Source organism: Hypanus sabinus, chromosome 22, assembly GCF_030144855.1.
Source record: "Hypanus sabinus isolate sHypSab1 chromosome 22, sHypSab1.hap1, whole genome shotgun sequence".
In the NCBI taxonomy this organism is placed as follows: domain Eukaryota; kingdom Metazoa; phylum Chordata; class Chondrichthyes; order Myliobatiformes; family Dasyatidae; genus Hypanus; species Hypanus sabinus.
In genome coordinates, this window is record NC_082727.1 from 8,316,113 (window position 1) to 8,343,096 (window position 26,984).

Here is a 26,984-nt window from a genome sequence, read left to right on the forward strand (position 1 = left end):
AGTTAATTCCCCTTAGATTATTTTGCCACATAACTAATGAGTTTTATAATGTAGGGGAAGCCCTGCTGGCACAGAGAGAGCATCCAAACTTCATACAAACAGCACCAAGAACAAGTTCACATCCAGGTTGCTGGAGCTGTAGGAAGTAGCACTACCTGCTGCAGCACCGTGCCACCATTAGGTGACTTTTCCCCACATTTCAGTTTTCTTTTACTTTCAATTCTCTATTTATGACATACAACTTGCATTAATTTTTCAGTCTTGACAGTGATTTACTGCCTTTCTCAGGCAACTTAAATTTGAAGGTAACAAACCAAATATTTGTGTTTTGGTGTTGTATTCTTTGACATGCCTTTCAAGTTTCAGCAAATGTTAAAAATTCACGTCAATCCCGGGTATTAATTCTAAATTGATTTAAAATCCGAAAGATCCTACACATCCCTTCTAATGATACATTCATTATCAGTTAGCAGGTTTCAAAATAATTAAGGTTCCTTAAGGTTGTCCTGGCTGGGGGGGAGGAGGTTAGTGGGGATAAGCTCCCACTACCTATCAACTGCCCCCAGTGGCGTGCTTATCAAATAGTTACTAAGCCTAACAAAACCATTTCTACTGATGGGAGAAAGAGCAAATGCAGCTTACTGGTGACTTAAAAGCAGTTGCTTTGGGCACATGGGGCTTGTCAGCCATGGAGAAGGAAAACACTGATCTCAATCCTCTGCTGCCTTGCAGATATAACTACTCATGGAGAAGGTTTTTGGAGGAAACCCAGAGTAAAAGTTCAGAGTGGACTCCCTAAGGCAGCCCTACATTGAGTTCAACACAGACTGACAACTTCTGTGATGCCGCTGATGCCAAACTTGATTCAGTCCCTGTCGTTTCTTTGGATTCATCAGCTGTGTAGATAGGGGGAGCCTGCTGCATGGGCAACAACTTGCTCTCCATATCGTATCACTTAGACTGCTAGGATGCAATATCCATGGTCTAGCCTGACCAACAGAGGGCCTTAAAGTAGGCTCACTTTACATCCTTTGCAGCCAACCTTCAGAAAACACTGTAATGTAATTAGCTAGTAGATTTTGAAATATGCAGGAATGGTCTGTGTGAACAGTTTAATAATATTTTCTTAAGTGAAGTGCACTGAAAAGTTACAGAAGATTATTCAAAGCTTGTAGACAGATACTTGTATGGGCATAAATGGCTCAATTGCTATTTGAACTATATTGTATGTGAGGTTTCAGTATTTCATAATTCCAAATCAATGTTAGAAAACATAGCCCCAGTGATAGGTGTAGGCATTATTTTTGGTCCCTGCTGAGGGAATGTTCAAAAGAAACCACAGTTCCTGCATTTGAATGTCGAGCACCTGCTGCATAAAAGTGATTCTACATAATGTAATACAGTTGTTTATATACGGTTGCTCATTTAAGTCTGTTCTTTGTTATCATGCAGGACCAAAAAGCCTACCGGTTTTCTGACACAATCTACCACAGCCAGGATATATTGCATCTGAACATCATCTATTGTGTGGGAGATCCTACCAGTGTTACCACACTTTGGATATTCAGCCTAGAATGACACCTAATTTTGGACAGCGTCATCCAAGTAAGAATGAGGTCAGTAATTGTTTTAATCTGAGTCAGTAGTGTAAAATGAATGGAGAATTGACCACCTGATTTTTGTACCTAATCACAATGTTGATTCCCTAAACCCTGAAGCTATAATTATCCAGTTTAAGGTAAAGCTGTCACACATATCACACTAACAACATAAGGAACAACATAATGAAATTCCAGAGAAAAAAGTAAAGTGGAAAAGAGGAAAAATATTACCTGCTCTCTTGACCCAATGTAAGTCCAGCACCTTGCTCCACCAGCCTGGTTAGGTTACTAATTTCTTGCTTCAGGGAGCGGATGGTTTCTTTTCCTTGTTTTTCCTGTTCAAGAGCTGAATCAACCATTTTCCAAGCTTTTTCAATCTCCTATTTATTTTAATAAAAATATATAGAACAAAATCAGCTGAAGCATTCATAATTTGAAGTGGGTAATTCATTTTTCATTTTATTAATGAAAGGAAATGTTACTGTACATGGATCTCGAATTGTGCTGAGTACTATTAATTTTAATGGAATAAATCTCACTTGTTTATTGCAGATGATATAAATGAATTAGTGAACATACTTTCTAACTCATATTCTTGGCACAAAATCACATATCACAGCTAGAAACGAGTGAAGCAAATGTTTTGGCAAAAATGATAAAGGAGTGTATTATTGAACATTAAAAGGTGCAGATGCTGGAAAACTGAAATAAAAACACAAAATACTGGATAAATCCAGTAGATCAGAAACACCTACTGAAGGAGAAACAGAAGAATCATATCCAATTTTGATGAAGCATTGTCATCCTGAAACACTCTGATTGATTTATTGCCTGGGGAAATAATTGATCCATTCTGTCTCACAGCAACATCCACATTTCCCACCCACAAAGAAGTAATGACTCCACATAGTAAGGGCACCTGTTTATGTGGCTTTTTAATGGGCCTGTCCAAAAATTGGAACATTTAAGTGTATGAAGACTTTGCTCTTTCTTTCATCCAAATAACATGTGGTGCTATTTTATAGTCTAATGAACCTAAGGTAACTAAGCATCGGGAGAAGTTAAAAGTACATTGGATCTATGGCACTGTTTTGGAAATCTAGATCTCTAATGGAAGGATCCAGAAAATGTGAGTTCAAATCTCACCATGGCAGTTTTATAATATGAATTCAGTTTACTAATTAGCAAACAGACATCTGGTACTACTTTGTAATTAACTTCATATAGAAATACCAAATTAATTGTCCTGATGATGAGTCATGATGAAGGGTTTCGGACCAAAATACTGAATATTTATTCTTCTCCATAGATACTACTTGAACTGCTCCGTTCCTTCAGAATTTTGTGCATGCTGCTCTGGATTTCCAGCATCTTCAGAATCTCGAGTGTTTTTGGTATAAAAATAATGTCTTTGAACCCCCATAAGGCTAAGGAAAGAAATCTGCAGAACTTACTCCCTGGCTTACACATTATCACAATTAGCTGTTAACTGCCTTCTGAAATTGCCTGACAAGTCATTCTTCTAAGTCCAAAGCAGAAAGGCCTATACATGTCAGCTATGTCTTCAACTTGCTGATAATTATAAAGATTTTATCATATAACCTAAGCTTGGGGAAGTGCAAGTAGCTTCAATATTGTCAGCCCATGTGTTTTTAATGATAGGCTTCAACAAAAGCAATACAATATCCCTCAACCATCAGAGTCTTGAACCAAAGGGTATAGATAACCACTCAGTTTCACATGCCCTATCACTGCAACATTCCCACAACCTTTGGACTCGCTTTCAAGGACTCTTCATCTCATATTATTATATTTAATGCTTATTTACTTTTTCCTTTTTGTATTTGCAGTTTGTTGTCTTTTATGCACTGACTGAAAGCCCAGTTGAATCTATTATGGTTATTGTTCTATTATGGATTTATTGAGTATGCCCACAAGAAAATTGAGTCTCAGGACTGTATATGGTGACCCCCCCACCCCCCCCCCCCCCCCGTCAGTGCACATCCACAGGAATGGATTCCAGTAGCAATGAGCACACTATATTGTGACACACAGTACATTTCACATACTGTACACGGTGTACTGATTACATGGACATAATCTCAGTAACATGTTGGTATGGTGTACATGAATAACAAAGCAGTGTGGCCCATAAATGAGAGCTTCGCATTTACCCACCATTTAGCAATATCCATTTTTATGTGAGAGCAATTTAGTTAATCCTATTCCTGGTGTTATCTGGTAGCCCTGCAAAATGTAATCTTCATCTAATTATCTAATTAATTACAATATAATTATGTTAATTGCTCAATTGTGTTACACATTATTATAATAGTACATGTAGCACAAATATTTGTACACTACTGTATCACTTATTAATATATACATTTTACCCAAGGTTCATTGATTCTCTGAGACCTACCTGTGGCACTATCATTAAAGAGTCATACAGAATGGAAACTGGCCCTTCAGCCCACCAAGTCTGAACCAGCTATCAATCACGTTAAATCCTGCACTAATCCAAATTTATTCTTCTCACTTACCCCAAATTCAACCATTCCAATACCCAGAATGAGTAATTTACATTGATCAATTAACCTACCATATGGCACATACTTGGGGTGTTGAAGGAAATCGGATGGTCACGGGTAAAAGTGCAGACTCCACACAGGCAGTAGTGGAGGTCAGGATCATGTTCTGGGGTAGCAGCTCTGCCTGTGCCACTGTGCGGCCCTGTTTCTCTATCCATACACTAGCTTATTATTGATTTCTATGCTGATCACAGCTCAAGAAAAAAAATCAGCATCACAAAAAACATCACCATAATACAAAAAAGTATGGCAAGGAGAAAATCGAGATTCCTCTGATTTTTTTTTTTTACCTTGCCCAGGGCATTGTGTAGCAGGAATGGGAAGTATATTGAAGCTGTAGGTGATTCTACTATTTTTAGTGGGAAAGGTTGGAGGACGAATGAACATTTCAAATCAATTATCTTGCAAGATCTTTTGGAAATTTCTTTAAAAACTTGCAAGTCAGGAAATATATTTGAAGATCAAATATGTCTCTGACATTCATTCTCTGCACTTGTAGCTGGCTTCAGGACATCCATGCAACACACACAAAGTGCTAGAGGACTCTATGGAAAAGAGTAAACTTTCAGCAAAAGCAATTGACGTTTTGCGCTGAAACCCTTTATCTGAAACAGTCAACATTTCGGGCCAAGACCCTTCAGGACATCTATACCCAGATATGATTGCACTTTCTTAAAGAGATTCACATTCTAGACATGGTGTTCCTCACATCAGTGTCCAACAATGTAATAGGAAGATGAAAGCAGTTATGGTAGTCCTCGTTAAGAGGCTGGTATTCACATAAATGGAGGGATACGGATCATGTGCAGGAAGAAGAGATTTAGTTTAACTCAGCATCATATTTGGTGCAGATATTGTGGCCCAAAGGGCCCATTCCTGAGCTGTACCACGTTCTATGATTCCACAAGTAAATTGATTGATTATTGTCACATGAACCAAGATAAAGTGAAAAACGTCTTGCATACTGTCCACACAGATCAGTTCATTACAGGAGTAGTGCAAGATAAAATAATTAGTCTGCAGAGTGGCACCATATTATCATTACAGCTTGGGGCATCAGAGTTTGGAGTTCATTTCTGGCTCTGTAAGGAATTTGTACATCGTCCCATGGATTGCATGGGTTTTTTCCCCACAGTCCAGTGCGCCAGTTAACTGGTCATTGTAAATTGTCCCGTGATTAGGCTTGGGTTAAATAGGTACGATGTTAGGTGGTGTGGCTCGAAGTCCCGATAGGGCCTGTTCAACAGAGTTGAAAAGTGTTGGGAAACTAAAGTAGAAAGGAGGAGGTGCTAACACAATTCAGTGAACATAGCACATCACCAGGACATCCATTAGAACATACTGCTTCTAGTCGATCTTAGTCTCTGCAAAAATACCTGCACTTACTTATTTCCATTAACAACCATGATTAGGAGGGGAATGATGCAATATTCTAGGGTATTTGTCTGAGTAAATTAAAAGGTAAGATGAAACTCTTCCTTATTACTCATATGATTCCCCTTTTTATTAACACTGTGCAATCTCATCATTATTTATTCATGTGCAAACATTGCAACATAACTTGAACTTCAAAGACATTTCCCTCTCCACCAGCAATGCATATTACTTTGAAACATTTCCTGACTGCCTAGTTAATAAAACTCTGATAATCCAGCACCTTGGGATTCTGTTGGTACTGGACTAGCAAATATTCTGGACTATGAGATTTTACTCCTATTAACAGCCAGACACACTTTTATTTTATTGTTTTACATGTTATGCAGTAGAATTATAAATCTTGCAGTGAACCCAGTGAGTTTAAAGGGAGTGAAAAATACAGAAATTCAGATTCAGATTTGTTTATTTATCACATGTGTATTGAAACATACAGTAAAATGTTCCACTTCTGCTGGGGGCAGCCACATTCTCTGGCACTAACATAACAAAACACAAGCAACAACAACAGCAGAACAAGCCCCTTCGTACCCTCCCACCCAGCCATTCACACACACAGGCAGGCCTCCAAACCCAGGACACACCTCTGGGTCCTTGGTCTCATAGATATCGGGTCTCCAAACTACTTTCCATGGACTGGATGTGCCAGAGATTTTGACCTTCAGGCCTCGACCTCTAGGTTCATCCATCAATCCCTGGATTTTGACCCCTGGCTTCAACCTCTGAGCCTCAACCACCAGATCTACATAGGCCTTGACCACTGACTGACCATCCCAAGGAGGATCACCAGCCCTTATCCAGAGGGACCTCGGACCTTTATCATTGACCAAAGGGATCATTGTCCTTCTACCGCGGAATGCTCAGACCTGCAGTCTGATTATCAGCTTCAGCCCCTGACTCTTCATTTACTGCCTCTAACTCCCTCTTATCTCTGTTCCAAACCCCTACTTGTCACCTAAATGCCTGCACTGAACCCATAAACCATCCCTACAAATTTATTTTCCAATTCTGAGCCATGACCAGAATTGTGATTGTAAAGCAAGCTAGAAAAGGCATGTAATAAGGATAATGCCACAATTGTAATGGGAGACATCAATATGAAAGGGGATAGGGAAAATCAGATTGGTGTCGGATCGCAAGAGAGGGAGCAGTGTGCCAAAGGTCCATGAGTGTCAGGGAGCAGGACTAAGTCCTATTGCTATTACAAGGAAAATGTGCTGGGCAAACTGAAAGGTCTTAAGGTGAATAAATCACCTAGACCAGATGGACTACATTCCAGAGTTCTGAAAGGGGTTGTTGAAGAGATAGCAGATGCATTGGTTATAGTCTTTCAAGAATCATTTGATTCTGGTATGGTTCTGGAGGACAAAAAAATTATAAAATGTCACTCCACTGTTTAAGAAGGGAGGAAGGCAAAAGAAAAGAAATTATAGGTCAGTTAGCCTAAACTCAATGGTTGGGAAAGTGTTGGAGTCCATTATTAACAATGAGGATTCAAGGTACTTGGAGACTAATGGCAAAATTAGTCAAAGTTACCCATGGTTTCTGTAAAGGGAAATCTTGCCAGACAAATCTGTTAAGAGTTCTTTGAGGAAGTAACAAGCAGGGTGGACAAAGGAGAAGCAATGGATGCCATTTACTTGTATTTTCAGAAGGTATGTGATAAGATGCCACACATGAGACTGCTTAACAAGATAAAATCCTATGGCATTACAGGAAATATACTGGCATGGATAGTGGAATGGCTGACAGGCAGGAATTAGTGAGTAGGAATAAAGGGGGCCTTTTCTGGTTGGCTGCCAGTGACTAGTGGTGTTTCTCAGGGGTCAGTATTGGGACTGCTACTTTTCACATTGTTTGTCAACGATTTGAATAATGGCTTTTTGGCAAAGTTTGCAGATTATACGAAGATAGGTGATGGTGAGGAAGCACTGCGATTGCAGCAAAACTTAGACAAGTTGGAAGAATGGACAAAATAGTGGCCGATGGAATACAGTGCTGGGAAATGTACGATAATGCATTTTGGTAAAAGGAACAGTAGTGCAGTCTATCATCTAAATGGGGCAAAGATTCAAACATCAGAGGTGCAGAGGGACGTAGGAGTCCTTGTGCAGTACTCCCAGAAGGTTAATTTACAGGTTGAGTCTGTGGTAAAGAAAGCATTTATTTCAAGGGGAAAAGAATATAAAAGCAAAGAGATAATGCTGAGGTTTCATAACACACTAGTCAGGCTGTACTTGGAGTATTGCCAACAGTTTTAGGCCCCATATCTCAGAAAGGACATGTTGTCATTGGAGAGAATCCAGAGCAGGTTCACAAGGGTGATTTGGGAATAAAGGGTTTAACATATGAGGAGTATTTGACGGTTTTGGGCCTGTACTCACTGGAATTTTGTAGAATGTGGGGTGGGTGGGGGGGAGGGAAATCTCATTGAAACCTACTAAATGTTGGAAGGATTAGATAGGGTGGATGTGGAGAGGATGTTTCCTATGGTGGGGGTATCCAGAATTAGAGGGCACAGCCTCAAAACTGAGGGGTGGCCTTTTAAGACAGAGTTAAGGAAGAATTTTTTTTTAGCCATACAGTAGTGATTCTGTGGAATGCCACAGACAGCTGTGGAGGCCAAGACCGGGTATATTTAAAGCGAAAATTGATAGTTTCCTGATTGATCAGAGCATCAAAGGTTATGGCAAGAAGGCAGGTGTATGGGGTTGAGTGGGATCGGGATCAGCCATGATGGCATGGAGGAACAGACTTGAAGGGCTGAATGGCCCAATTCTGCTCCTATGTCTTATGGTCTCATGGATCTTGACAGGCCTTGCAGTTTGATGCCATCTTGAACAGGAGGTACCATGGACAAAAGCTATGGGGTCAAACTCCAGCTGCAAACTGACTAATACATCAGAAAAGTTGATTGGGAGTAGCAGTCTGCCAGTCAAGGGACATATGACAAATGAGAGGCTTTTAAAATTGAGATCAGAAGAGTCAGGACCAGCATGTTCCTGTAAGTGAAGGATAAGGCTAGCAACAGTAGGGACTTCAACAGATGAGGGAGATTGATGCTTTTGTCACAGCAAAGAAGGAAGCAAATGTCAGGTAAAGGCAGCTGGAATCAAATGATTCCCTTGAGGAATATAAAGGATGCATGAGTACAATTAAGAAGGAAATCATGAGAGCTAAAAGACACCAGATGGCAAGTAAGATAAAGTAGAATCTAAAGGATTCTATAAATATATTACGAGCAAAAGTGTAGCTAGGGAGAGAGTAGGTCCCTTAAAGTGCAGTGTGGAACTCATTGTGTGGAGCCATGGAAAAGACTTCTTGCCTATATTTACTGTTCAAGACATGAAAGCTCATGAGTTCCCCTACCCCACTTGGACTCTAGAGGGCTGGCTCACTTTCTGAACTAATGAATGAACCAGATGTTGTACAGTACCTTAGAATTTCTGAACACATTATCAGAGTTTTACCGTATATATTGCAACTAGGAGGAACAACGATGATAATGTGATATATAAAATCTAAACACCTGGAGAAATAGGCCAATGGCAATCTTTCAAACAAAAAAACCCATCCTGGTTAATAATTTATGTACAAGGGGGATGTGTCAATTTCTGGGTACTTTCTAACTGCTGAAAATTAGAATCTGCACAGGTACCATCACATTCCAACATAAAGAAAAGTAAAAAAAAACTCACCTGTTTTAAGGAATCTATGGTTGACTGGTCATCTTGTGAAAGTTTAAGAGCAGTTGTCATTTTAGCTGAATTTGCAACGATCTCAGCATTTAGTTCCTTGCACTTTGACATCAAACGTTTTTCATTTTCATGAGATTTTTTGAGGGCCCGATGCAGCTTTTCATATTCAACACGAAATTTCTCAAGTCCCTCCTCTCCCATGAGCTCATTAAGGACCTCTTGAACATCATGGTCCAGTGCTTCAAAGGCATTATCCTCCTTCATTCCCTTCTCTGCCTGTTCCTGCAGAAGAGCAACAGGAAAGAACATTAGCATTTTAGATTATTTACAGACATCCACGATTCAAGCAGAAATAATTATCAGCATGTTCTCTCTTCATTATTATGTCCAGTTGTCTCTCGGAATATATTTACCATCTTTAGGAATTTATTGCGTAAACTTAACATCTATGGATGAAGAACTTCCATAATGTAAATGCAGATACCCCGGGAAGGAAGACCAGAAGAGCAACCTAAAGCTCTTCATTTAAATCATACTGCCACAAGGAAGTCAGCTTATTTGATGTGCTCAAAAGATGCATCTATATCTTTGTTTTCTTGTGTTATTTCATAAATCTCACCAAGTTAGGTATTTCTTAATGCTTTTCCTGATTAACTTTACTTGGCAGTTGGCTGCCTCCAGCCTGCCAGCAACAAGAACTTATTTATATAACACCTTTCATTTTCTGTGGTAAATAAGTAGCATAAAGTGATAGGCTAGTAGCTTGCTTGTCTCACAGGAAATTAGGTAAGAAACTGGAACTGGTTAACTGACTCAGATCTTGTGGTACCTGGGTATGTGTCTTTGAAACCTACTAAATCTGTCACAGACTGTGAACTTAGGTGAGTGAGGTACTATGGAGAACCAAGAGCAATAATTTGGCTTTATATTTAAAGGATTAAATAAATTAGATAAATTCGATAAATGAAGTATGTGGGAGCTGTTGGAAATCATTGTGTTCTGTGATGACTATATCTTCAGCACGATTAGGGATAGAAGTCGATAAGAGGCAAAGATAGAGTAGACAGCCAGTGCTTTTATCTTAAGGTGGAAATGGCATAATTTTTAAGGTGAGTAGAGGGAAGTAGCCTCCAAAAGGATCACAAACGTCATTGGATTGGAGCCTTGTGTGCCTCAATAACCCAGAGAGCCATGTTGGCTGGAGTCAGGGCTTTATGCTTTGGCTCTTGGTAGGATCACCCATACTAAACAGGTCAAAATATAGAGGCCAGACTGAGAGTGATGCACCGGTGCTTCAGCTTTGGGATTCAGCTCAGGGATAACTACCCTAAATGGTAAAACAAAATTATTATGGAAACTTAAATGAAGCATCCTTCTGCACCAGAATGTGATGGTATTCCTGAATCTCCACCCAGGACTTGCATAACTAACAATGATCAAAACTGAGAAGAAGCTACTGACATGATGAAGGAAGCCCTGAACACTGGCAAAGATGGAGGACTTCCATTGCTGGCCTAGACGTCAGCAGCATTATGGGCAGTAAGTAAGAATAAAGTATAGGAGGGTGTCAGATAGGAGAGTTTTTACACAGAGTGGGGTATTTAAGAGACTCTTAGATAGGCACACAGATGAATGAAAAATGGAGGGCTATGTGGGAGGGAAGGGTTAGATTGATCTTAGAATAGGATAAAAAGTCGGTAATACAAGGTGCACCAAAGGGCTTGTACTGTGTTGCACTGTTCTATGTTAAGTGTCTAATATTCAAGAAGTTCAGCTTGGAGTTGAAGAGCTGGAGTCAAAGATTCAGACACTGTAGTGGGAGGATTTTTCAGAAGTAGTCATACCCTTTAGATTAAGTGCTGAAGAGCTGGTCAGTGGGAGGAATTGATGAACTGCACCATGTCTGGGGCACTTATGGAGATCTGAAAAGTAACACTGGAGCATCCTATCAAACAGGTAATACTTTTGTAGCCCATACAGGTGAGACCAGAAATTGCAGGGGAGATGGGAAAACCACGACACAGGATGCTATTCAAGTTAACGAAAGGAAAAGAGATGTAACAGTGATTCAGGTACAGGATAGTTTGTGAGATACAGTATATCCCAGTTTTGATAACAATACGCTTGAGTCTCAACTATGCTCTAGAGTGCCAGAGGGCAAGTTGATCAACGAGTCATTTAAAACATGAGGATGATGTGCTACATTGGCATCTGCAGGCCGTCCCCAGGTTCGTCCACTTCATCTTCCTCCATCACTGATACTCCATTTGTAAGTCACTTGAATTCCAGAATTTAACACAAGCATTGCTGACAGAAGCCCTCAAGGATGTTAATGTAGTATTAGTAAATGAATATCAGTAGAGAGCAGAAAAGCTTAATAAGCCCAGACCATCAATGATGTGATGTAGGTTGAAGGAGGAACCACTGTTATTATTGATTCAGTGCTGGACTTATTCATGAATATCCTTGGTGATGAGCATGTAGGTTGACAGTACTCTCATCCAACACGTGGAGAAGTAAAGATGATGCTATCTGTTTTACTGTAGTGTCTGATTATGGAAGAGTTAGAATCAAAATACTATGTGAGAACATGGAAAGCTGGTACCTGGACAAGGTACATTCTAATGATTAAAGTACTTAGCAAGCCCTGAATTGTTGCTGAGCCCTTGAGAGAGATTTCATTCAGATGTATAAGAAATCTCTGACATGTGACATCTGACTCCAGATAAGAAAGATTTCTTTCAGAAGTAGAAGAAATAACTGACACTTGACACCTGACTCTAGATAAGGCAGAATTCAATGCCAAGACCAGAAACTTGCAAGGGTGTACCAGTGTTCTGTGCTGCAACTGAACTCTTTTATAATGCACAGCAACAGAGCTAGTGTGCAACTATATTAACTTTTGATTCTTGTTCTCTTAAATCTAAAATATTAGACTCAGGAAGTGCATACACTCTGTAGCAAAACTTGAAGTATAAAATATAAATAATAGTAGCTAACTAGAGAAAAGTGATACATACATATTATACACACACACATACATATATACATACATGTATATATACATATATATACACACACACATATATATATATATGTAGCCTTGAGACACTACAATGTGCTTAGAGTGAACAGTAGAATCAATTGTGTGTACTTGTGCTATCCTGTTGTAACACCTGTGTAGCACTTGTCCTAACTCATGTGACTGATCACCGCACTCCGTATGAGAAAAATCAAATTACATAGCACTACACTAGGTGCTAGTAAGCCATCAGAAGCTCTAGATATTGGAAGGAGGCAGTGAGTAGAAAGCACACTTCTGGAAGAAAGTTTTGTTTATATAAAAAAAAGATATAGAAAATATTTACATAAGAACAATTCAAAATTCCAACATTCTGTTAGGTTTGAAATCTCAGATATCACCAAAACCAAGTTTCTGTTTAGTTAGAATCAGTGATATTCATTAGAATAATTTTTGTTCTTCCAATTTCTTTAATTAGATCTAGATTAGATTAGTCCCTATTCAAAGTTTTACAGACTAACCTTTCCCCTTTTTCCTTTAGTTAATTAGAAAACTAATTTAATTCCTATTCTTAAGTATTATGGTTAACTTCTGTTTCAGTTCCAGTCAGTATGTCATCTACAAACTGAAATTATGTATCAATTGCAGCTCCTTTCACCACAATTCTCCAACATCTTAACTTGTAAACAGAGTAAATCTCATTCAGTAACTAATCAAAGTCTTTGCAAAAATAATTAGTTCTTGCAGAAAATCAAATTCAGATCCTTCAAATGAAAATAAACTTGCACATCTGATCGTATGAAATCCTCTATGCCATGAAACATTTTGTTCCCACGCTGCTTCTTCATCTTGAGTGGCTCGCCATCTTGTTCTTGTTCTGTTGGATGAAATAGTTGATCATCCACAGAAAGTTGATTCATAATACTTAAGCAAAAAAAAACCCTGACCAAATTCCTTGGTATGATTTAACAGAACTAATTACTGGTTTCATGGTAGAGATCTTGGACATTCGTCTCTGCCGATATTGCCTTGTTACACCTGCTGCTTGTTATAGCCGTAGCTTCAATAGATCTTTTATCACTATCATCACTCCTCCAGGGGTTTCACCATGAGGGTTTCAAGAAAATAGACATACATAACACTATTTCCACTTTTAACGGTTTTAGAGTTTTAATTTCTAATAGTTCGCTGCATTTCTCTCGTTTACCCACACTGCATCAGCCACACCTCATTCTTGCTTCACTTTCTCCCCCCCAAGTTCTTTCTTTTAAATTCAGTGAACCTTGTTTTCATCCCTCCACAGATGGAGATTTTTAACATTACATCTTTGGTTTTAATTAAGCCAGGTTACATCCTCCCCCTTTGAATTTATGCAAGTCCTTTTGCACACGGCTACAAGTTACACTGTAATGGGTTTGGGGCAGGGGTCAGCAACTTTTACCACTGAAAGAGCCACTTGGACCCGTTTCCCACAGAAAAGAAAACACTGGGAGCCGCAAAACCCGTTTGACATTTAAAATGAAATAACACTGCATACAACGTTTTTTTTTGCCTTTATGCTATGTATAAACAAACTATAATGTGTTGCATTTATGAAATTGATGAACTCCTGCAGAGAAAACGAAATTACATTTCTGCATGCAACAAAAACATTTTGAACTCCGAAAAAAAGACGTTGGGTTGAAAGTTACTTTTAAGTAAAATATTCAATGTCTATTTGAGTCCTTCTTGTATTTATGAAAAACGCCGAACTTAAATTTTCCGCCAGCAGCAAACCAAAAATAACGTCAGCCAGCTGTCAACCTGAAAAATAAAAGGACTATTTCACTGAACTATGAAAAAATATGAATATAAGTAAAATAATAGGCAATTAAAATATTTATCATACTTGGTTAATGGGATTTCTGCTCCTGGACCTCAGCGCACAGCGTCTGCACATCAGGGCTGTATGATGTCACCTTCATCTTTACACAGGATCGCAAGCTGTCATCTGTGAGGTTTTCAATATCACTCCATTTGTGTTTCTGAGCAAGAACGGCCTTCTGACGGGCAACATCTTCAAGGTCTGCTGTCAAGCGTCTAAACTTGGACACCCATATGTCTTTGTCGGCTATGTCGGCCAGTTCCATCTCAAGATCAGGTTGACTCACACCTGCCAATGCAGTCGTATTCAGTAGGGAAGGATCGATGCTTAAGGGAGTGACCGGGAAGGATAATGTGTTTTTTACCTCTCTGAACTCACAGAAGCGTTTCCCAAACGATGTTTGCATTGCGATGATTGCAGAATGTAAATACTCCGAAATTATCATGTCGTGACCTTGTTTGAACTCTCTCAAATTGGGGAAGTGAGACAAAGTGCCTTTCTGTAAATCTCTGGCAAGCACTGTCAACTTGCGCTCGAATGCCAAAACATCCTCCAACATGTGCAGGGCTGTACGTCCTTTCCCCTGAAGAGCTGTGTTCAGCGTGTTCAGGTGCGCTGTCATGTCTACCATGAAGTGTAGGTTTTCCAGCCACTCTGGCTGTTCCAGCTCAGGAAAGGTGAGCCCTTTGCTGCCCAGGAAAGTTTTCACTTCTTCCAGACACGCGACAAAGCGTTTCAGCACCTTCCGTCTGGACAGCCAGCGATAAAAACACGTTGTAGCGGTGTCAGTAAACTGCAGTCAAAGATAGCTTTATTCGAACTAAACAGCCTTGCTTTTAAGCCTCCCTCAACCCAGCCCCCATGGACGCAGATGCTGCAAAAGACGCGTACTCACAAACCCCCGTAGGCTATCTCCCTTAGCCGGAATGCCGGCTAATTGTGAGCCGTTTCGGATGTGGCAGGAAATGTACAAGATCACCATAATTACATTTCAAAAGCTAACAAACTAACATAAAATACATTTTAATTAAATACTGACCAATTATTTCCCAAAGCCACAGGGAGCCGCAGCACAGAGGTGAAAGAGCCACAAATGGCTCGGGAGCCGCAGGTTGCCGACCCCCGGTTTGGGGTGTTCAACATTTGTGAAATCTGGAAGTGGCTCTACAATAGCTAAATTCAGAGCTTGGAAAAGAGACTGAACTATTATTGCCATAGGATTTCCTAGCTCAGGATATGTTAGAGTTCAAGGTTTTTCTCTGGGTCTAGAAGACCTTCTAAGTTCAGGCTCTTCTTTGTGAGAATTTTCATTTATCGTATCTTTTCTAGTCAACACTTCATCCCGTGTCTCTTTTTCTTGTCGAATCTCAGATTGAATAAATATCAAGGTTTCTTTCGTCAGGTAGGACACGCTGAATCAGAATCAGAATTAGGTTTATCATCACTAGCATGTGACATGAAATTTGTTAATTTAGCAGCAACAGTTCAATGCAATACATAATCTAGCATTGAGAGAAAAATAAAATAAAACATAATAATAAATAAGTAAATCAATTATGTATATTGAATAGATTTTAAAAATATGCAAAAACAGAAATACTGTATATTAAAAAAAAGTGAGGTAACGTGCAAAGCTTCAATGTCCATTTAGGAATCTGATGGCCAAGGGAGAGAAGTTGTTCCTGATTCACTAAGTGTGTGCCTTCAGACTTCCTGATGGTTACCTGATGGTAACAGTGAGAAAAGGGCATGCCCTGGGTGCTGGACATCCTTAATAAGGGACACTGCCTTTCTGAGACACCACTGCCTGAAGATGTCCTCAGTGCTTTGTAGGCCAGTGTCCAATATGGAGCTGACGAGATTTACAACTTCCTGCAGCTTCTTTCGGTCCTGTGCAGTAGCCCCTCCATATCAGACAGTGATGCAGCCTGTCAGAATGCTCTCCATGGTACAATAGCAGGTTTTGAGTGTATTTGTTAACATGCCAAATCTCTTCAAACTCCTAATAAAGTATAGCTGCTGTCTTGCCTTCTTTATAACTACATCAATGTGTTGGAATCAAGTTAGATCCTCAGAGATCTTGACACTGAGTAATTTGAAGCTGCTCACTCTCTCCACTTCTGATCTCTCTAAGAGGATTGGTATGTGCTCCTTCATCTTACCCTTCCTGAAGTCCATAATCAGCTCTTTCATCTTACTGACGTTGAGTGCCAGGTTGTTGCTGCGGCACCATTCCACTAGTTGGCATATCTCACTCCCGTATGCCCTCTTGTCACTACCTGAAATTCTACCAACAATGGATGTATCATCAGCAAATTTATAGATGGTATTTGAGCTATGCCTAGCCACACAGTCATGTGTATACATAGAGTAGAACAGTGGGCTAAGCACTCAACCCTGAGGTGCACCAGTGTTGATCGTCAGCGAGGAGGATTTGTTATCATCAATCCACAAAGACTGTTGTCTTCTGGTTAGGAAGTCAAAGATCCAATTGCAGAGGGAGGTACAGAGGCCCAGGTACTGCAACTTCACAATCAGGAGTGTGGGAATGATGGTATTAAATGCTGAGCTATAAGTTAATGAATAGCATCCTAACATTTCCTCAGTTACTGTTTCTTCTACTGGGTTTTACTTCAGGACTGACAGGCAAGTTATTTTCTACAGTGAATTCCTCTACATCAGGTAAGTAACTTGCATTTCTTTGGGATTCCAGCACTGGGTCTGTAACTGGAGTGTTTGTAAGTGGCTAGTTTGGGCTTGGGTTGGAGATCACAATTATTCGGTGTAACTGTTTACAAGTTTCTCAACCCTTAGAAGGTTCATCTGCAATGTCAAGTCTTGGACTGAAATAATAAACTTCATCCTCGTACTCTTCAGAGTCAATTGGATTTTCTTCCCCTTCAACCAACTGTTCATTCTTAGTACTCCTACGAGTTGTGTACTTGCAAACAGGGACAGGAGGAAGTTGTTCATTGTCTTCAGAAGGCAAAATTCCACAAGTGAGAAATAGATCCCTATGTAATGTTTGTATGGGCCCAGACTGGTTTTCAGGACATATCTTGTAGGCAGGCAGATCACCAACTTGTTCTCACCACTACATAGACTATTTCTTCCCACTTATCGGCAAGTTTGTTTTTACCTTGAGGGTACACCTCCCTTACTAGCACTCAGTCTCCTTCTTTCAACTCTGAAGCTGTCATAAGTTTATCATATCTGGTCTTGTTTCTGTGACTTCCTTGTAGCTATCTTGAAGTTTTCATCAAGATGAGATTTCATATTTTGTACATACCAAGACTGTGATGTACCAAATTTATCCTTCAAGGGTAGTCCGATAGCTAAGTCAACTGGAAGTCTGTGTTGTCTTCTGAACATCAACTCATATGGACTAAAGCCAGTTGTCTCATTCCTAGTACAATTACAAGCATGGACAAGGGGTTTCACAAATATTTGCCAGTGACTTTTACCTTTCAACTCCAGGGTTCCCGACATATTCAGGAGGGTCCCGTTAAACCTCACCTCAAGATTTCCTCTGGGATGATATGGGGTATAGTTCTGACTTTTTGAATTCCAATTATCTCACGCAGTTCTTTAATCAAGTGGGATTCAAAGTCACACCTTCTATCACTGTGTAGGTACTCAGAATAACCATAATGTGAGATGAAATGCTCCCGTAGGCACTTCTTGGCTTTTTGCTTAGGTGTAGAAATAGCCTTAGCATATTTAGTAAAATGATCACTTATTACTAACATATCTTTTGCATTACTTTGATCAGGTTCTAATGTAAGAAAGTCCATACAGACCAGTGGCGAGGGACAAGTACTCACAACAAAGCAGCTTTCTCAAACAAGGTCTTTCTTCTTATGCATCGACCGCATTTTTAATTGTGTGTTCCACAGCAGCAGCCATCTTGGGCCAATAGAATCGGTTTCTGACCAAGTCCAGGATACAGTCAATACCCATATGACCAAAGTCATCCTGAAACTTTTTAAGTACCTCAGATTGAAATATTCCAGGTAAAACAAGCTGGTATGTTGTTTGATCTCCGGTTAATCTTTTCCTAAACAGAATTCCATCTTTTAGCTCTAGACGATCCTATCCTCTGAGAAGGTAGGGTAGTCTGTGGATTGAGTTTCTGACTGAAGGGGATGGTTTTTCTCCAGTTTCCATCTGCTTGATGATATCCCTAATACAAGGATCTGCTAACTGGAAGTCTGTAATCTCAGCATCAGAGAGATGAGAAATGACTGGTAATCCCCCACACTGATCTTATGTGTAACTGTCTGGTATGGAGCTTGGATTGAACATACACAATGGGAACATCTGCAGCAGGTTCTGTTTGTTGTGTAAGACCATTCACATATACAGCTTGCACAATATCAGTGCTACCTTCATCCGCATCACCCGAGTTCAATGGATGACTTTCAGTAAACTTCAAGATGCATTCTCACAAAATGCAAATCATTACCATATTTTTTGGGACTGCCCTGTTGGGGATACACAATGCCCTACAAGACACCTTTAAATGTGAAATACCCTTAGAGAGTAAGACCATATATTTTGGATATATTCCTCAAGAATGGTTGAAAAGAGATAAATATTTAATGAATATACTGTTGGTAAAAAGACTCTTACTAGGAAATGGTTATCACAGGAGAGCCCAACTTTAAATACATGGATGGAAATTAAAATGGACATTTACAAAATGGAGAATAACAGCATCTGTTAGTCATAAGTTGGAACAATTTGATTCATACTGGGAAAAATGGTTTAACTACATAATGCCTCATAGGCCTGATTTTATTCTAACAAATCAATGAATATGTTGTTAAAAAAAATATCACCCCCTACTTGTACATAGTTTTTTCCTTTTGCTTGTTTTTATTTCTGCTCTTTTCTATAAGTGTATACCTCAGATAAATACTTTGTGGAGATCTGTGATATATATGATTATATAATATATATGTACAAGGTCTGAAATACATCTTATGGAAATGTTTGTTTGATGATGAACTTCAATAAAAAAAATAAATTCCAAAAAAATAGAATGAGGCTTAAGTGTACCATGACATGACTCCCATTCACTCTGTCTCTTCTCAAGCTGTATTCTGTTTTCTGCTATTAATGCCAGATTGGGTTCATAGCAGCAAAGTCTGGATATGTGCCCACCTTCGCCACATTTGAAACAGTAGCAAGGTTTTGGTTTAACACTTGGCTGTTTGTAAGTGGTTGTGGACTCTTGTTTATCCTTTATGTCAGCCTCTTCTTTTGGTGGCTTATCGCTTGCTGTTTTACAGATCACTTTTACCTTCTGCTGTTTCCTAGTCTGTAGAGTAGCTCGTTGACTTTGAAGCTCAGCGATTCATTTAGTCAGTTCAGAAGTAACTGAAATTAGCTGTGCTACATCATCATCTTTACAGTCACCAGCAGTCTGAGACTGCATAAGGCATGCTGTGTGGCTGTCCCTACATGCAGCTTCATGCATGCGGTTCTGGAAGCACGCTTGTCTTCTTCGGTGCATAGAAATGTCATTAATTTGGTAAACGATAGCGGGTTTTGTTTTCACTGTTCTAGTTTCTATTCTAACACTGGGGAGTGATCCCAACATCCCCTACAAAATTACTTTAAAAGATGCTTCTTAATCTCAGATTTAGCAGCTACGCCTCACTTTATAGTCAATGTCAATGTTACTTGTAGCCTCTGTAGGTAGCAAGATGGCTTTTCAACCGTGTTTTGTACTGTGTTCATGGATTTGGCAAACAATACATCATTATCTTCCATGGTGGCAAAAGCTGAATCTAGGAGTTGTACGTAAACAGCGGGTGAAGCTCCAGGGTTTATTGACTTGATGATGTCAGAAGCTGGTGGAAGAATACTTCCACATATTTTCTGTGTTCTATGAAGATCAGACACTCTTGAATCTTGCAAGAACAGTTAACATTAGTACAGCAAGTCTCATAATACACCTTATTAGATGGACTAGGGGTTCTACCAGAAAAAAGTTCAGATCCTTACTGGTGGATTGTCATAAGCCATCAAGTCATTACTGCGCACAATGTGCTTGACTACGACTCTTTGAATATCTGGAGGGTTTAGATCATTGGGAGAAAGGGATGAACTCACTGCAACTCCATTTGTTGTATTACAGGGATTGAGTTATTCTGCCTAGCAGCTAGAGCTGCTAGTTTCTGGCTGGTTATTATTAGAGGAGTCTGCTCTGAATTGAAGAGTTGTGATCTTGTTATGTACATCTTCAGCAGTTTGAACAGTGACAACTTCCCTACTGTCAAAAGTAAGGCTTTTGCGGATCTGCATTAACATCTCTCTTGGGATTTCGTCATGATCTTTCCCACTGTGCTCTGTTAAGGTTTTCAACTCACCAAAGTAAGCTTGAGTGGTGTCTTTTTCAACTTTCTGTGTGTAAACACTGGCTAAAGTAACTACATGGAAATTTTTGGAGCCTATGGTAGCAACAGCTGGAGATCTTGCACGGCAGAACCAAAATTGTACTCTACTATGAGGGACTTAGGAAATTCTGCACTGGGGTCAGTTAGAGGAATAACCCTGGCAACTGAGCCATATTCTTTTAGAAAGTCTAGAACTTCTTCCTCTTTTTCTGTTCCTATTATGACATTGACTAAAACAGCATTTGGCTTTTGACACCCTTTTCTTCTATGGCTTCCATTTTCTTTCAGTGTAGGTCATTGAATAACTGAGTTTGAACAATAAGATTTTTTTGGCATTTTTTATACTAATCAGTGTGTTACTGGTTATCTAATACACTGCCTCCTGGCAGGCTTACCACGTTTTATATAACACCTGTGTAGCCCGTGTCCTATCTCATGTGACTGGTCGCCATACTCTTTATGAGAAAAATCAAATTACATAGTACTACACTAAGTGCTAGTGGGCCACCAGAAGCTCTAGATATTGGAAGGAGGCAGTGAATAGAAAAGACACACTTTAGGAAGTAAGTTTTGTTTATATAAAGAAAACAAGATTTACAAAATATTTACATGAGTAAGAACAATTCAAAATTCTAACATTCTGTTAGGTTCCAAAGCTCAGAGATCAACAAAAAAAAACAAATTCCTGGTTAGTTAGAATCAGTGATATTCATTGCAATAACCTTCGTTATGCCAGTTTTTTCCCCTAGTTAGTTTGAAAACTAATTGAATTCCTATTATTATGGTTAATTTTAGTTTTAGTTCCAGTCAATTCAAAACTTCAAATTCAGATTCAAAACTTACATATCTGTACAGCTCAACTCCTTTCATGTCAATTCTCCAGCATCACAACTTTTAAACAAAGTAAATCTTATTCAGTAACTTAAAGTCTTTGCAAAAATAATCAGTTCTTGCAGAAAATCACATTCAGATCCTTTGAATGAAGATAAACTTGTACATCCAACTGTATGAAATCCTCTACATCATGAAACAATTCGTTCCTGTACGGGTTCTTCATCTTGGATGGTTCGCCATCTTTTTCTTATTTCCATATTCGGCCCATCGAGTCTGCTCTGCCATTCAATCATGGGCTGATCCAATTCTTTGTTATTCCCACTTTCCTGCTTTCTCCCCCGTACCCTTTGATGCCCTGGCTAACCAAGAACCTATCTCAGCCTTAAATACACCCAAAGACTTGGCCTCCATAGCTGCCCTTGGCAACGAATTCCACAGATTTATCACCCTCTGACTAAAGTAATTTCTCTGCATCTCTGATCTAAATTGACATCCTTCAATCCTGAAGTCGTGCCCTCTTGTCCTAGACTCCCCTACCATGGGAAGTTCAGGCCTTTTAACATTTGGAATGTTTCTATGAGCCACCCACAACCCCCCATTCTCCAGAACTCCAGGGAATACAGCCCAAGAGCTGCCAGACATTCCTCATACATTAACTGTTTAATACCTGGAACCATTCTCATGAATCTTCTCTGAACCCTCACCAATTCCAGTATATCCTTTCTAAAATAAGGAGTCCAAAACTGCACACAATACTCACGAGTGCCTTATAAAGCCTCAATATCACATCCCTGCTCTTATATTCTGTACCTCTAGAAATGAATGCACTTGCATTTGCCTTCTTCACCACCAACTCAACCTGGAGGTTAACCTTTAGGGTATCCTGCACAAGGACTCCCAAGTTCTTTTGTGTCTCTGCATTTTGAATTCTCTCCCCATCTAAATAATAGTCTGCCAGTTATATTTCTTCCACCAAAGTGCATGACCACACACTTTCCAACATTGTATTTAATTTGCCACTTCTTTGCCTATTTGCCTAAACTATCTAAGTCCCTCTCTCTACAGGCTCTCTGTTTCCTCAACACTACCCGCTCCTCCACCTATCATTGTATCATTGGCAAATTTAGCCACAAATCCATTAATACCATAGTTCAAATCATTGACATACATCGTATAAAGCAGCGGTCCCAACACTGACCCCTGTGGAACTCCACTGGTAACCGACAGCCGGCCAGAATAGGATCCCTTTATTCCCATTCTCTGCTTTTTGCCAATCAGCTCCACCCATGCTAGTAACTGCCCTGTAATTCCATGGGGTTTTCTCTTGCTAAGCAGCCTCATGTCGAAGGCCTTCTGAAAATCTAAGTACACCACATCTATTGCATCTCATTTGTCTACCCTGCTTGTAATTTCCTCAAAAAATTGCAGGTTTGTCAGGCAGGATTTTCCTTTCAGGAAACCATGCTGGCTTTAGCCTATCTTGTCATGTGCCTCCAGGTACTCTATAATCTCATCCCTATCAATCAATTCCAACAACGTCCCAACCACTGATGTCAGGCTAACAGGTCTATAGTTTCCTTTCTGCTGTCTCCCACCCTTCTTAAATACTGGAGTTACATCTGCAGTTTTCCAGTCATCCAGTACAATGCCAGAATCTATCGATTCTTGAAAGATCATCGTTAATGCCTCCACAATCTCTCCAGGTACTTCCTTCAGAACCCAAGGGTGCATTCCATCAGGTCCAGGAGATTTATCCACCCTCAGACCATTAAGCTTCCTGAGTACCTCCTCAGTTGTAATTTTCACTGCACATACTTCATTTCTCTGACACTCTTAAATGTCCAGTATACTGCAGATGTCTTCCACTGTGAAGACTAACGCAAATTCACATTCAGTTCCTCTGCCATCTCTGCATTTCTCATTACAATATCTCTACCATCATTTTCTATTGGTCCTATATCTACCTTCAACTCTTTTTTACCCTTTATATACTTAAAGAAGTTTTTAGTATCTTCTTTGATATTAGTCGCCAGCTTCCTTTCATAATTCATCCTTTTTCTTCCTCATGACATTCTTAGTTTCCTTCTGCATGTTTTTAAAAGCTTCCCAATCCTCTATCTTCCCACTAGCTTTGGCTTCCTTGTATGTCCTCTCTTTTGCTTTTACTTTGGTTCTGACCACATGTCAGCCACGGTAGTGCCCTTCTTCGATTCGAAAATTTCTTCTTTTTTGGAATATATCTGTCTTACACTTCCCTCATTTTGTGCAGAAACTCCAGTCATTGCTGCTCTGCTGTCCTGCCTGCTAGTGTCCCTTTCCAATCAACTTTAGCCAGCTCGCCTCTCATGCCATTGTAATTTCCTTTATTCCACTGAAATACTGACACATTGTAATTTAGTTTCTCCTTCTCAAATTTCAAAGTGAACTTGATCATATTGTGATCACTGTTCCCTAAGGGTTCCTTAACTTTAAGCTCTCTTATCACCTCCAGATCATTGCACTACACCCGATCCAGTATAGCCGATCCCCTACTGGGCTCGACAACAATCTGTTCCTAAAAAGCCATCCCTTAGACATTCTACAGATTCTCTCTCTTGAGGTCAAGTACTGACCTGGTTTGCCCAATCTACTTTCATGTTAAAATCCCCAATGATTATCATGACATTACCTTGCTGATACGCCTTTTCTATCTCCTACTATAATTTGTAATCCACACCTCAGCTGCTGTTTGGAGGCCTGTGTACAACTGACATTAAGATTCTTTAACTCTTGCCATTCCGTAACTCAACCCATAGAGACTCTACACCTTCCAATCCTGTGTCATCCCTTTCTAATGATTTAATATTATTTCTTATACACAGGGCCACACCACACCCTCAGCCTACTAACCTATCTCTCCAAAACACCATCGTTCAGCTCCCAGCCATCCTTTAGCCAAGTTTCAGAGATGGCCACAATGTCACACTTGCCAGTCTGTAGCTGAATTTCAAGATCATCCATTTTATTTCTTATGCTGAATGCATTCAAATATAACACTTGCAGTCCAGTATTTGTTGCTTTCTGTTTTAACTTCACTGCACATCTGTTGCCCTGTAACTCATCCCACTGGCTGTGATTATGCCTCATCTCCTGCCTGTCCTTTCTATCATGCTATTTTTGATTTATTTCTGTTTTCCCCTTCCTCAGCCCTATCACCCCAGTTCCCATCCCCCTGCCAAATTAGTTTAAACCCTCTCTAAAAGCTCTATTAAACCTGCCTGCTAGGATACTGGACCCCTTTGGGTTCAGGTGTAACCTGTCCTTTTTGTACAGGTCATACCTCCCCCAATGATCCAGGAATCTGAAGGCTTGCTCCATACACCAGTCTCTCAGCCACACATTAATATGCCTGATCGTGCTATTCTTGAGCTCATTAGCACATGGTACAGGCAGCAATCCTGAAATTACTACCCTGGAGGTCCTACTTTTCAGCTTCCTACCTAACTCCCATAATTCTCTCTTCAGGACATCTTCCCTTTTTCTACCTATGTCATTGGTACCAACATGTACCAAGACTTCTGGCTGTTTACCCTCTCCCTTCAGAATGCTCTGCACCCGATTCAAGACACCCTGTACACTGGCACCTGGGAGGCAGCACAGGCTGATAGAACCTCCTGTCTGTTCCCCTCGCTATGGAATCCCCTATTCCTCATCTTCCTCTTTTCCTGTTTCGTTGGATGAAATAGTTGATTCACAATACTAACACAAGAAAAAACTAACCAAATCCCTTGGTGCAATTTAACAGAACTAATTCCTGGTTACATGCTAGAGATCTTGGATACCGATTTCTGCCGATATTGTCTCATTGCAGCTGCTGCTTAGTTATAGCTTCAATAGGCCTTTTATTGTTATCATCTCTCATCCAGGGATTTCACCGTGAGGTTTTCAAGTGAGTAGAGATACTCACTAACAATTCCGCTTTTAACAGTTTTATATCTTTAATTTCGAAATCAGTTTGCTGCATTTCTATCACTTTCCAGTGCTGTGTCTCACTCTCGCATAGCTTTTAATACCCCACAAGTTCTTTTTTTAAAATTCAGTAAACCTTGTTTTCTCTCTACCCAGGTGGAGCTTTTTAACATTACATCTTTGGGTTTAATTAACCAGGGTTACGCTGTGAGAGATATTCATTTCTATCTCATGTTTGCTAAGCTTGCTTTCCAAATAGCAGCTGCCATTTGAAAGGTCACAACCAGTTGTACATAAACTTACAATTACACTGCATTGTTTAAATTAAAGTCATAAATGGAAGTCAGTCTTCAGTTCTTAAAATGTAAATGGAAAGCAGCTTGAAGTTAAAAAACCCCTCTCTATAGAACAGCTTTACAAATAGGCTCTGTATTTTGAAGACAATTGTCTGTAAAGAGTGGCTGCAACTGCTTTATTATTGCTCAAAAGAAGAATACAAGATGGGTTATGTAATGGGTTGTTTTACTTGGGTTGTTTTAAGCAGACAAGCTGATTCTTAAGTTGCTTCATTCAAGGAAGTTTCCAGAAGAAATGGATAATTTTACTTAACGTATCAATAACTAATGTGTTTATATTTAGAGTTTTATGTACTCATGTTAGCTTTACAGCAATAATGGTAACTAGCTAAGATCTACCATATATCACCAAAAATGCTTTAGACCATTTGTGTTAAAAAGATATGAGGAAATATCAAACTCAAGGAAATCTGCAGATGCTGGAAATTCAAACAACACCACACACAAAATGCTGGTGGAACACAGCAGGCCAGGCAGCATCTATAGGGAGAAGCGCTGTCGACGTTTCAGGCCGAGACCCTTCGTCAGGACTAACCGAAAGGAAAGATAGTAAGAGATTTGAAAATAGTGGGTGAAGGGGGAAATGTGAAATGATAGAAATGAAGGGGAGGGGCATTAATGTTAACATTGACTTCTCTAACTTCCGTTAATGCCCCTCCTCCCCTTCTTACCCCATCCCTGACATATTTAGTCGTTTGCCTGTTCTCCATCTCCCTCTGGTGTTCCCCCCACCTCCTTTCTTTCTCCTGAGGCCTCCTGTCCCATGATCCTTCCCCAGCTCTGTATCACTTTCACCAATCACCTTTCCAGCTCTTAGCTTTATCTCACCCCCTCTGGTCTTCTCCTATCATTTCACATTTCCCCCTCCCCCCACTACTTTCAAATCTCTTACCATCTTTCCTTTCGGTTAGTCCTGATGAAGGGTCTTGGCCCGAAATGTCGACAGCGCTTCTCCCTATAGATGCTGCCTGGCCTGCTGTGTTCCACCAGCATTTTGTGTGAAGAAATATCATGTGTGTGAAGTCACCCTAGTGGCAGGAAAGGCTAAAAATGTAGAGAGCACTTCAGGCTTTTCAGGAATGGGGTAAGGAACATCAAGAAACATGGAAAAACTAGAATCCAATCTTCTAACTTTGAGCAACTTCTTTGTTCTTCTTTAGTATACTTTCTTGGTCTATAGCAGTGTAGGTGTAGGTTCTCCCAACCTTTCTTATGCCATGAAACCTTGTCAT

At 39.8% G+C, this 26,984-nt stretch overlaps 1 protein-coding gene across 1 annotated transcript in view; it reads right to left on the reverse strand.

The window, feature by feature from the left end:
• Positions 1-26,984, reverse strand: part of cfap58 (cilia and flagella associated protein 58) — a 269,774-nt gene that overhangs the window by 220,936 nt on the left and 21,854 nt on the right. The window contains exons 2-3 of the mRNA XM_059947010.1: positions 9,325-9,606; positions 1,833-1,981 (exon numbers count right to left, since the gene is read on the reverse strand). Of these exons, the coding sequence (XP_059802993.1) occupies positions 1,833-1,981; positions 9,325-9,606 (431 nt within the window). The remainder of the gene's footprint in view (positions 1-1,832; positions 1,982-9,324; positions 9,607-26,984) is intronic.